The 13412-nt window shown below is 41.0% G+C and overlaps 1 protein-coding gene across 4 annotated transcripts in view; it reads left to right on the top strand.

Moving 5' to 3' along the window:
• Positions 1-13412, top strand: part of TCERG1 (transcription elongation regulator 1) — a 55967-nt gene that overhangs the window by 18524 nt on the left and 24031 nt on the right. For 3 of the 4 annotated variants that reach the window (XM_075856524.1, XM_075856526.1, XM_075856523.1), the window contains exons 6-10: positions 507-569; positions 5761-5961; positions 6753-6863; positions 7183-7301; positions 11919-12007. In XM_075856524.1, the coding sequence (XP_075712639.1) occupies positions 507-569; positions 5761-5961; positions 6753-6863; positions 7183-7301; positions 11919-12007 (583 nt within the window). The remainder of the gene's footprint in view (positions 1-506; positions 570-5760; positions 5962-6752; positions 6864-7182; positions 7302-11918; positions 12008-13412) is intronic. The other variant, XM_075856525.1, reaches the window with a different exon arrangement.

The raw sequence follows: 13412 nt of genomic DNA, 5'->3' as shown, positions 1-13412 counted from the left end.
CAGTAGTCAAAATAGAGCTCCACTTGGTAGTTACAGTAGTGTCCCAATACTAGTAGAAAGGGCACATTTAGCAGCAGAGCGTATCTATTATAGTACATGGGGAGTTATGGAAACACTGCGCTATTTCGATTTTCGTCTTTACTCTTTTCATTGGCATATAAACAGCGCCCCCATTCTCGTGATCCCACTGTTATGGTCACGAATGTTTAGTGTAAAATAGTCCAGAAAGCGCTTCTAGCAGTCCTTTACATTGACCTCTGATATACACAGGGGAACAAAAATTCTTGCCTTTTTTTTTTTTTTTTTTAAATCCACTGAATTTTCCTATGGTATAATATAAAATGCAATTGCTCTGTTGTAAAAATGTAAAAAAATAAAACAAAAACTAAAACTGTAATCTTTTTACCTTCGAGTTTCCTTATCAATGTAATCTCTGCAGTGTCCAGCCGGTAAGGTAGTAGACAGCGATAGTCATGTTTATATCTGTTTGCATATCCATTTTACAGGTGTAGCAATGATGCAAATAGTAAGCTGCCCGTATGTAAAGACAGTGGCTACTACCAAAACCGGTAACGTTTTAATAATGTTGTAGTTTGTCATTGTTTGGCATGGTAGTGAATGCTGGTGTACTTTATACTGTTATCTTCTGATGCAACATTTTTGCAACCCTTCCCTGCGCCATCAGTTTAGTGACTTAGAATCTAGGCATGCTTAGATTTAGCTGACTTGAAGCAGTTTTAAAGGTTTAACATATATTTTGGTTATTCCAACACTGCTTACGTTATCGTCTTTTTTTATGTTTGTAAGTGTTGTTCCTGTTTCCTGCATGTATGTGTATTTGTGCTTTTTGTTAATTTGAAGGATAATCCCACTTTCTGAAAGGAATTTAAAAATAACCAGAATAATCCAGCACAACCCCTCCATTGCCCACATGCCCCATCCATTAAACCCACATACTACATACCTTGATGGGGTAGTCTCGTTTATCTCATTTAGAAAGTGGGCTTCACCTTTTAAAGAGTGTCTTATATCTGTTTGCACCAATGGAACCCATCTTTAAAGAGACTCTCACCACATTATAAGTGCCCTATCTCCTACATAAGGAGATGGGCGCCATAATGTAGGTGACCGCAGTGCTTTTTATTTAAAAAAAAAACCGATCTGTTTTCACCACTTTATTAGCGATTTTAGATTTATGCTAATGAGTTCCTTAATGCCCAAGTGGGCGTGTTTTTACTTTAGACCGAGTGGGCGATGTAAAGAGAAGTGTATGACGCTGATCAATCAGCGTCATGCACTCCTCTCCATTCATTTACACAGCGCATAGGGATCCTTTTAGATCGCTATGTGCTGTCTTATACTAACATATTAACAATACTGAAGTGTTTAGACAGTGAATAAGCATTCCACGGGATGTCTATTCACAATCTCTGCACTTTGTTACTCTGTATGTGGTAGTTACAGCAGAGCAAGCGTAATCTCGTTGTAACCTGTCATCTACAGCGTGCTCTGCTGTAAATTCCACCGAAAAAGTAACGAAGTGCAGGGATTGTGAATAGACATCCCGTGGAATGTCTATATACTGCCTAAAACTTCAGTATTGTAAATGTGTTAGTATACGACAGCACATAAGGATCTAGCAGGATCTCTATGTGCTGAGTAAATGAATGGAGAGGAGTGCATGACGCTGACTGGTCACTGATTGGTCAGCGTCATACACTCCTCTGTACAACGCCCACTTGGTCTAAAGTAAAAACACGCCCACTTGGGCGTTAAGAAACTCATTAGCATAAATCTAAAATCGCTAATAAAGTGGTGAAAATAGATCGTTTTTTTTTTAAATAAAAAGCATTACTGTCACCTACATTATAGAGCCGATCTTCTTATGTAGGAGATAGGGCACTTATAATGTGGTGACAGAGCCTCTTTAAGAGAAAACTGTACTGTACCTGTACAATGCACGGAGGATTTGTTGTGTACTAATAGTCTGTATATTAAAACAATATATTTTTGTGTATTAGTTCTGTTTTAATGATGCAATGACATTGCCAGGACTACCAAGTCTAGCCATGCACATCTAGGTAGTTTATCTTAAAGGGACACTATCACTTTAAATTTTCTATATAGATGTTTGGCATATACCATGGGCCAAGTGTCATTTACAACTGACACCTACATGTTAAGGCTGCTCTATTCAAAATCTATGGGAATGACTGGAACAGCCCGGTACAAGACACTGGTGTTTCCACCAGTCCCATAGACATTGAATGGAGCGGCAGGCGAACGCTCAATCGCCGCTCCATTCGGGGTCCTCCTTACTGTGCAGTTAGAAGAAATTGAGGGGTACTGTACCCCCATTCTCACAATCAAGTGGACTACCAGCGATCTGACCGTTATTACCTATCATGTTAGTGTCGATTTTGGTACAGCCCCTTTTAAAGGCTATATATGCTTTTTATTTTTTATTTGCTTCCTAAATGCAAAATGAAACCACTTTCTAAATGGTCTTCTTTGAAGAAGCACTCCCCTTTATTTTTTTTATTGCACCCTCCATTTGTACATTGGTGTTTCAGTGGGGTGCTGTGTGCAAAAACACTTACCGATTCCAGCATCTTGTCGTTTTTTGGGTCCAGCGCTGCTCACGTGATCTTCATTCTGACCTGGTCTGGAATCGCTGCTTTTCAGAAAACCGGAAGTCAGGCTCTCAATGCATTCCTATGCAGTCTCGTTCTGGCTCCCATAGGAATGCATTGAGAGCCTGAGTTCCAGTTTATAAAAAGCACAGTGACTCCAGGCAAGTCAGAGGGAAGATTACGCGACCGAAAAAGACAAGATGCAGGGATCGGTAAGTATTTCTGCACACAGCGCCCCACTGAATCACCAATGAACAAAATGGAGGGTGCAATAAAAAAATAAAGTGGAGTGCTTCTTTAATGTTTCCTACCGTTTTGCTGCTGTAGTCTGTATAACTCCTGTACAAAGCTGGTTGTACGGCTATTTGTAACACAAATCCGATATCGCACTGCATGATGTCATCTGCTATTCCCCCCTTCCTTCTAAGGCTTTGTTCACATCTGCGTTTGGGTTCCGTCTAACCTTTCTGTCAGGGGAACCCATGAACAGAATCCAAACGGAAACCATAGGTTTTCGTTTACATCAGCATTTATTTCATAGGTGACGGATCCGGTGCAAATGGATTCTGTTTTGTCACTGTTTCAGAATTCAGTCAATAACGTAGTCGACTGCGCTATTCATTTTGTCAAAACGACGTAACCCTTAAACAACGGTGACAAATGGAAACCATTTGCACCAGATCAGTCACCATTGAAATCAATGGTGATGCAAGCGGAAACCTATGTTTCAGTTTGGACTCCGTTCAAGGGTTCCCCTGACAGAAATGTCAAACGGAACCCATGAACTGAGTCCCAACGCAGATGTGAATGAAGCCTTACAGTATTAAAGATGCCAATAGGTAGGGGAAGGAGGATGTTACAGGACAGATCAGAGTGACAATAGGGGTCGAGGGGAGAATCCCACAGGCTCCCAAAGACCGTGCAGGACCAGGTAGGGAAAGGGGGCAGTGTATGTATAGGTACAGGGGAGAAGAGATCAACCAGGGGCTGTATTCGAAGTAGAAAGCAGCACACTGCTGAAGCTGTGTTCATACGTGAAGTCAGAGGAAGCATCTTGGACACACAGAACTCGTATCCAGCATGTATTATTGGGAGGGACATACCAACAAAAGTCTGAAACTAAGAGCAGGTTGCAAACTGCATATCGGGGATTTTGAAAGTAAATGAAGATTGCAGCCTAAAGCTCAGTGCAACTAAACTCCATGTAACTCTGACATATATAAAAATTATTCCTTTCATGTCAACGGTGTCCAAAGCCTTTAGGGATGCATTGATTTTTTTAAAATGTATTTTTCTTTTTGTTTTTTTTATCTCTGCATTTTGAAAGCCATAACTTTTTTTATTTTTCCATCAACGTAGCCATTTGAGGATTTTTTTTTTTGCCACCTTTCTGGGGTTCATATATAATGTAGTGAATAACTTTTTTTTATAAAAATATTTTAGGATAGGAATGGATAAAAAAAAAAACTAATTTTGCAATTTTGTTTTTTGAGATCTATTTTTATGGCTTTGCTATGCGTTTTATAAATAACCTTTTAACTTCTGGAATGTCGTTACAATTACACCGATACCAAATTTATATTGTTTTTTTGTATCACTACTTTTGCACAATTAAAAACTTTGTTTTTGGTACGGCTTTCGAGGACATATAACATTTAGTATTTTTTTTTTTCCATTGTTTTTTGTTGGACGACTTACACAGGTTGGATACGCTGCGTAAAAGTATGCATCGTATCCGATCTAGAACCCACAGGGAGTCCCGGCCGAAGGGAAAAAAAGACGTGGTACAGATTTTTGGGAGGAGTCTCCACTGCGGAAAATAGTGTTTTGTTTTTAAAAAAACCAAAACCAAAAAAAAAGACCAAAGTATTTACTCTTCCCAGGCGCTGCGTTCCTCTGTTCTCGGTCCAGCGTGGCCTCCTGTAATGATGCTGTAGCCTGTGGGCAGCAGTCACATGGGATGAGATGTCATCACAGGAGGCCGGGCTGCACGGAAAACGGCTGGGGAAATAGGAGCAGTGGCTATGACCACGCCAGGGGGGTAAGTAAATGCTTATAAACACAAGTTTTTTTGTTTTTTCTGATTTGCTGCGGGTTTTACTTCCCCATTGGATGGGGAGAGTCCGCAACAAACGTCTAACGATTCTGCAGCATAAATTGGCACGCCGCAGATTAAAAAACTGCACTGCAGGTCAATTTCTAAGCGCTTTCACAGCTGTTTTTTCCGCAGTCTGTGGATGAGATTTGTTAAAATCTGATCTACTTTGCTGCTACTTTAAATGCTGTGGATTTTTTGCACGGAATTCAGTTCCAGAAATTTTGCAGCTTTTACGCTATGTTGGAACCCAGCTTTATAGTTTCCATTCGTACTATTTTGGGGTAAATACAACCATTTGATAACTTTTTTTTTTCTTCATTTTTTTTTGGGGGAGGCAAGATGAACAAGCTTCTATTCTGTCCTTTTTTTTTTTCACCATGTGGGATAAACCACATGATAATTTTATAGTCCAGGTTTTTATGGATGCAGCAATACTAATTGTCTATTTTTTTTACTTAGTATTTTTTATTTTTTTTGTAGTCCCATTAGGGGAATTGAACCTGCGATTCTGTGATCGCTCAGATAATTCACTGAAATACTTTTGTAATGCGGTGTAATATGCATGTAAGTGTTACACTGAAAAACAGTCTATTAGGTCCTGTCTCAGTATTGACCATGGAAACTGAGGTGTCAAGGCAGTAAGGCGAGGTGTGTTACAGTTGACTCGCAGAGAATGGCGCAGGCTCCGCTCCTAAGCCTGCGACATCTCCTTGCCATAATAGTTCAGAGTGGTGCAGAAATACTATTACTGTGCGGGAAGGGGTTAAAAACCATATAGCAAAACAAACCCAAAAATAAACTAGCAATTATGACCATTTCATTTAATGGTGTCCCTTTAAAATAAGTGCTTTTCCTCAGGTACAAAAAAAAGTCAAATCAAAAATTGCCAATGTCTCTGCATGTTTATACATATATCTAACAACTTTTTCAATAACCTTATTTAAGAATAGAACAAATCTAATCTAGTGTATGTTTTACTTGTCTGATATTATTTCTTCATGTTGCCTAAACTTGTGAAAATGTCTGCAGGTGTCTTGCCAGGCCTTGCTCCTCCAATGGTTCCAATGATTCATCCTCAAGTGGCCCTTGCTGCTTCTCCTGCGACATTGGCAGGAGCGACAATTCTGTCCGAGTGGTCTGAATATAAAACTGCTGATGGCAAAATGTACTACTATAATAACCGCACTTTGGAATCCACATGGGACAAACCTCAGGAACTTAAAGAGAAAGGTATGTGCCTCTATTAAGTCTGTTATGAAATGGAAATTGCCTTTTCATCACAATTTAACATCTTTTCTTGATGGAATGTTCTATGTTTTGTTGACTTTGGTACGGTTTCATGTGAAGCTGTAAATAAACTTGCTAAAGTGGCCTTGACGGCAGCTCATATGTCTGTTCATTCAATGAACTAGCTAATAATTTTCCTATTTTAATTAGCTTAAAGGGGTTTTCCAGCCAGTAAAAATAGATGGCCCATCAATAGCTGTTCGCTCGGGGTCTGACTTTGGGACACCCGACGATCAGCTGTTTTGAAGGGGCTGCAGCGCTCGTAAGATCGCGGCTTCCCCTTCATTCTAGTCACTGCTCGTACTGTGAATGGCCGACACCGCAGTAACGGCGATTCACAGTATTACAACTATCTTGGGAGGGGGAGTAGCGGCGATTCACAATACGAGCAGTGACTGTAATAAAGGGGAAGCAGCGATATTACGAGCGCTGCGGCCCCTTCAAAACAGCTGATCAGCAGTTGGACCCCGAGTGATTGGCTATTGATGGCCTATCGTGAGGGTAGGCCATCAATTTTTACTGGCTGGAAAACACTTTTAAAGGGAATCTGTCACAACCTTTATTCTGCCCTCTGAGGGCTGCATGAGGTAGTAACAGACACTTATTTAGGCGTTGAGTGTTATGTTTGTGGCATCGTGCTATGCAGAAGGAGTTCTCGATATTCATGAGCTGCTGCTAACCCTGCATGCCCCTGCCTTCCTGCCGCTGATTGACCATTTTCTCCTTGTGCACAGTACTAGGGAGAAAACTATCAATCGGCTGCGGGAGGATGTGGTTAGCGGCAGCTCATGAATATCAAGGACTCCTTCCTCACAGCATGATGGGAGTGCTGCAACGAATAAAGGGTACGTTTTACAAAAACAACACCACGGGCAAACCGAACACTCACGATGCCGATATCGGCATCTGTCACTATCTTGTTCTGCCCTCAGACAGCTTAGCATAAAGGTGTTGACAGATTACCTTTAAAAAGTTATTATAGTATCTGGCAAGTAGACATGTTCTTTCTCCAGATGATGTGGCCAAGAAACTATTTATTATTAGTGCATCCGAAAGCTCTGAATAGTTGATGCTTGCGGATCTAGTGTTAGCCGTGGCACCATTTCTATTGTTAAATATGTCGTTTTTGATGATATTTCATCCATGTCCCAAATCTTTCTGTAGATAAGGAAGTGGAGAAAGTTAAGGAGCCTGTTAAGATGGAACCAGCTGTCGAAGAGCCCCAGCCAATGGAGGCTGAGGATGAAGAGCCAAAGGAAGAACCTCCCAAGGAAATAAAGGAGGTAAAAGCCTACAACCAAGTCATTTGGTACTGTGCTTTTTAATTACTTTTTGGTGGGGCTGGGGTGTTTGTTTGAGTTTCTTGCATGTAGTTGAAGAATAGGATCTATATTTGTAGTATGAGCTGTGTTGCAGTCACCTTTTCTAATATTTCCACCACACCTACACTACCACTTTACTATCTACATCTTTTTCAAATAGAGCCACCGTCCTATATTACTAGTGGTGATGTTAACAATTGTTATATTTTTTTTTTTTTTAACTCTTCATATATTAAAATGCCTTGAACCTTGGAAGGCAAATTCCAATCACTTGTAGCTGAAGTTTTTTTCCATGGACGTGTGCAGCCCAAAGTCTTTATTTATTTTTTATTTTTATATATATATATATATATATATATATATATATATATATATATATATATATATAATTTTTATTTATTTTTTTGCCTATAGAGCAATAATAAAATGGTATACAATCTCTTAAAATAAAAAGTTCTAGATCATCACTATTGAGGGTTACATTAAAGAGACTCTTTCACCAGTTTATAACTGCCCTGTCTTCTACCTAATCTAATAGGCGCTTTAATGTAGATAAGTAATTTTTTTTTTTGTTGTTTTTTTTTAAAAACTTTTTCTTTTTGACAGTTAAGAGCATTTTAAGTGTTATGCAAATTTGTTTTTCACGCCCAAGTGGGCGTTTTTTTTTATCCTGACCAAGAGGGAGTAGTAAAGAGAAGTCTATGATGCTGACCAATCAGCGTCATACACTTCTCTTCATGTTAAGCTTAATCCAGAGCACCGCGTGATCTCGCGAGATCACGCTTTGCTATCACTCCCGTAGTTCCTTCACACAAGCGACGGGAGAATGGCCGACATCGCCTCCAGCCTGGAGGCGATGTCTGGTCATACTCCCGTCGCTTGTGTGAAGGAACTACAGAGTAAGTGACAGCACAGTGTGATCTTACTGTGACGCGATCCAAAGGGCACCCCCCCCTTCTCATTTACCCCTTGAATGCTGCGGTCAGCTTTGATCGCGGCATTCAGGGGAATAACAGCGGAGATGAGAAATTTCTCTGATCTCTGCCATGGGGCTGGGTAATGCAGGCATTGCCCCGCTCCTGACAGTAAGGGTATGTTCACACGGCTTATTTATGGACGTAATTCGGGCGTTTTACGCCTCGAATTACGTCCGAAAATGCGCCTCGATAGCGTTGACAAACATCTGCCCATTGAAAGCAATGGGCTGACGGTTGTCTGTTCACACGAGGCGTATATTTACGCGTCGCTGTCAAAAGACGGCGCGTAAATAGACGCCTGCGCCAAAGAAGTGTCATGTCGCTTCTTCAGACGTAAATGGAGCCGTTTTCCATGGACTCCATGGAAAACCAGCTCCAGTTACGTCCGTATTGGACGCGGCGGTCAAACGCCTGCACATGCCGTTACGGCTGAAATGACGGGGCTGGTTTCTCCTGAAAACATCCCCGTAATTTCAGCCGTTACGGACGCTGCCGTGTGAACATACCCTAAGTGTGTGCGCACGGTTCGCATAAGGTGATACGGCCGGTGCTGCACTAATGAGCGGCGGCGCAGGCATTGAAGACGGAACTCAAAAGCTTGGCAATGGCTGTATTACACAGCCGCAGCCCCGCTCTAACTACATTCATGTGTTACAATGCTAAGCTGTGCGGCTGAACAGTTTGGTATCAAAATACATGAAATAACGGTGTCGAACTGTTTGAGGCTGCACAGTATCGATGTTTCGATGCATCATGCAACCCTAGTCTCAACAATGAGTTGCTTAGGATGAATGCTCACCAGTTAACAGTCTTTTCTAGGGACTTCACTCTGTACATGTTAATTTCTTTATCTTTATAGCTGTCAGAGCTCTGTTGTTCTGATACACAGATCCAGAGTAAAATGATAAAATGCTGGCTGCCTTCATCCGCCACTAGGAGGTGCTTACTGCATACTGTTTTAATATTGAGTTTAGTGTGTAAATGTCTGTAGTTAATCTTGTAAGACCCCCTCACCACCACAGTGGCTGCTTCAGGCAGACAGAATTCTATAAATGTATCCTGTTTTTTCATAATGATTTGATTTTCTATATCAAAAGAAAGGAGCACCAACTGCTATAAAAATGTTTTAAGAAATTAAGTAGCACAGAATTTTAGGTTTAAAACCGCAAAACGGTTTCTGATTTTGGCATTCACTGTAAATGTCAGAATCTGTCTCAAACAGCATGAATCGATAAAACCTTCCTGTCCGGTGTCATCCGGTCAGGCTGGTGGAGGTGGAGTAATAGTTTCTTGGCACACCTTGGGTCCTCTGATACCTGTGGATGGACAAATTGAACAGTAGGACTTACCTAAGCATTGTGGCCGACCAAGCTCGTCCCTGTATATGAGCTGAAGGACACTTTAGTGGCAACTGTGAGACGCTATCCTGTTTGCATGCTATAACTAATACGCTTGCAGAAACATTTCAACACCTAGTGGAATTTATGCCACAAATTCCTGCGATTCTGAAGGACAATGGCAGATCAAAGCGCTACTAGTTGAGTGTCTCTAATAAAATTACTGTGAAAACTCCCCACAAGAACACTTGTTTGAGAAGATGCCCCCCAATAAAGACCAGATTTTTCCGTGATGGAATTGCCATTATATTACGTTGCATGTTCAGTGACCCTGTTTAAAAAGATCTATTCTCATTCTGACCAGAGACCACCCTTTTTGAACCGTATTTTTGTTTGGACCGCCTTTGTAAAAACGGCATGGGTCACTTCTTTTATCCTTTTTGGTGCTGCTTTGTTCCATGAAATTAAATGCAAAATGGGACCTCAAGGCCGAGCAGAGAGGAGAGCAGGGAGCTGCTAAGCTTTCAATACCTTCTCTTGCTTTTTTTCTTTCTCCGCGCCGGTACAGCCCCTGATTGAATGCAATTGAGTTGCCAAACTCGCTGTTCAGCTGACGTCCTGTTGCATGTGAGCATCTCTGGGAGTGCGATAACCTGCATCACAGCCTGACACTACCTGTGGAGGAGAGAAGCATATTTTGCAGGAAAACAAATTAGCCATGCTTGGTAGACTGAGAGGGGAGGCTATGTAAGCGACTGAGAAGGATAGGGGAACCATGCTGGGGACTGAAAAGCAGACTGTATAGTACTCTCTGCTGTACTACAGTTTTCTTCAACCCGTGGCCCTGAAGCTGTTATGAAATTAAATCTCCCATCAGGTCCTAAAAGTCTCTGGTAGGGTAAGCTGGTAAGCCAGGGGTAGAAGACCACTGCAGTATGTTTGAATAATGAGTTTACTTGTTGCACGTTCGTTATAATACTAGGTGCAACGCAGGAAATACTTTTCATAACATTTCATAATACAGTACTGTATGATATATATATATATATATATATATATATATATGTAGGCATTTCATAATTTTGTGTGGGTTCATGGGCTTTGTATGTTTTCTGACTGCGTTAAACCGTTTAACCTGCATTCTGTTTAGGCCCCGTGCACACGACTGTAGTTTTCCACCGTAATTACAGATCAAATTGTGGACCCATTCATTTCTATTGGTCATGGACACCTTTTAAGTACATTTATGTGTGTGTGTCTCTGTGCCGTAGAAATGATACACAGAATATAGAACATGTCCTATTTTTGTGTGCAATTGCGGCACGGGCGCCCCATAGAGGTCTATAGCCGTCCGTAACTGCGGAAGCGTTGCTATACGATGCCAGGGGATTCCCCAAGATTACTCCCTGTTTTGTTTTTGTGTGGATCCGTAAATACAGATCCACTACGGACCGTAATTATGGATATTGTCCCGTATTTGCGGATGACTTGCGAATGACTACGTATTTGTGGACAGTAAAAACACGGTCGCGTGCATGAGGGCTTAGGCTTTGTTCACATCTGCATCAGGGTTCCGTTCATGGGTTCCGTCAGACCTTTCCGTCAGGGCAACACATGAACGGAAACGAAACCATAGCTTTCAGTTTGCATTACCATTGTTTTCAATTGATTTCAATGGTGACGCTTCTTTTGCTAATGGTTTCCATTTGGTTTCCTTTTTTTCGGCGGAATCCATCGCGTCGATTGCGCTATTGATTCCGCCAAAAAGCGCAAACCTTACGGAACGGAGACATACGGAAACCATTAGCAACGGAAGTGTTACCATTGAAACCAACGGTAATGCAAACAGGAAGCTATGGTTTCCGTTCATGGGTTCACCTGACGGAAAGGTTTGACGGAACCCATGAACGCAACCCTGATGCAGATGTCAACAAAGCCTTACTTCTTTTTTTTTTCTTTGAGCAACACCTCCACAAAAGACCATTTTTTAATTTTTTTTTGTTGGTTGTTGAGTTTTCACAGTAGCTACCCTTCAAAAGCTCATTCACGTAATATATCGGTACAAGTATAAAGATTACATGAGAACGGGCCTGGCATTCACATACAGCTGTAAAACATTCAATACCTAAAGACGTGCGTAGATTTTTCTAATCCTTTCAAAGCGTTTTTTTAATTTAACGTTCATGGTTTAGTGTGTGACTTTGATTTGGGATCTTTCATTTTCTTGGACACCATTATCAATTGAATATTGTTTTATTCATCAGGAGCCAAAAGAAGAAGAAATGACAGAGGAGGAGAAAGCTGCCCTAAAAGCCCGGCCAGTGGCTACAACACCAATTCCTGGCACTCCATGGTACTTATGCCCCAAAGCCTGTTTTCTTGCCAATGTTTGCAGGGACATTTGTGTTAGTCCTGGATTTTACATCTATACAGGCAAGGGCTTTCATTTTGTTACGTTATTTGCTTGTGTTTGGTAAGAAGCTTGTTTTATCTGCTGGGTGATACATTTCCTCAGATAACATCGAAGCTCTCGTGATATTGCCACAAACCTATTTAATAAAAACCTTTTATTGACATAAATTCTTGCAGGATTTCTACTTTTGGTTACAAAAGTCTCAATGGAGACCTGCCAATAATCCATTCTGTTTAGTTGCATGAAAATCCTGCCTTTCATTGTTTGGTGAGGAAAAAAAAAGGGATCGGTAGCGTTGTGGGTATTGGGAGATCCCCATCCCTGAGGATTCTCTCTTCCATTTTCCCCCACTTGTTCAGCATGTTAATGAGGGGATTGAATGTGATGAACAGTCATCTAAGATCTATGGTCAACTTTAGTTGTTAAAAGCTTATTGGTTGTTTCTGTTCTTTAAATTAATACAAAAAAAAATGGAGTGTCCCTTGCAAGAGACTACTATCTCTAACTTTTTGTTCCCCATGGTAGACAACCAAACAAGGGTTTTAGTCAACTGCGTATTCCAGTCTATGCTATTTTTGCTGGGACCCTGTAGCAGGAAAATGCAAACCGCTTCCACCAGAACTTTCTCATGCCCAGCATGCACCCGCTCATGCACCCACTCATGTCCAGCCACTAGCTTATCTGCCATAATAAGAGGACGGGTACTTTTTCAATTGCAGAACGGACAGTAAAATTGTCTTCTATTACCCAAACGAGGGCATGTTATGAAGTTCAAGATAATATTTTTATTTACCTTACTACCCATTGAATTGTACATTTTTCAGTCTTCGGTCATTATCCCTTAATCATTGTAGATAGAAGGCTTTACCAGCTTTCTGTCTTTTAAAGCCTTACAATTTTCAAATTCTCTCTATCGGTCAGTGAATAGAAACCTGTCCTAATCATGTCCAGCTGATGCAGGTGCACGGCGCGTTAAGTGTATAATAGCTATCTAAATGAGCCCTTCATCTGTACCACATGGACAAGAGGGCAGGTTTTCAGCTTCTGGATGAAAATTGAATGTGTCCGACCTCGAGTAGGGGACTTGAAAACTGCAAAATTGTAGCACAAACCATAGTAGAAAGTTGCATTACATTTTATCATACAATGATTAATTTTTTTTACAAACTGGAAATCATTTCATGTAGGTACGAGGGTTTCCTCCACCCTTAAGCGAGAGCGTGCTGTAGAAACCACCTTGAATCAAACATGCATATAATATGCACTCTCTTATGGCAGGTTCTTTTACATGTACTCCAATGAGTCATGATTAGCTATATAGTGCCTGACCCTTTGGACCTGACCG

This window comes from Rhinoderma darwinii, chromosome 3 (genome assembly GCF_050947455.1).
Source record: "Rhinoderma darwinii isolate aRhiDar2 chromosome 3, aRhiDar2.hap1, whole genome shotgun sequence".
In the NCBI taxonomy this organism is placed as follows: domain Eukaryota; kingdom Metazoa; phylum Chordata; class Amphibia; order Anura; family Rhinodermatidae; genus Rhinoderma; species Rhinoderma darwinii.
Note: the sequence above shows the minus strand (reverse complement) of the source record. Positions and strands in the feature narration are given on the sequence as shown.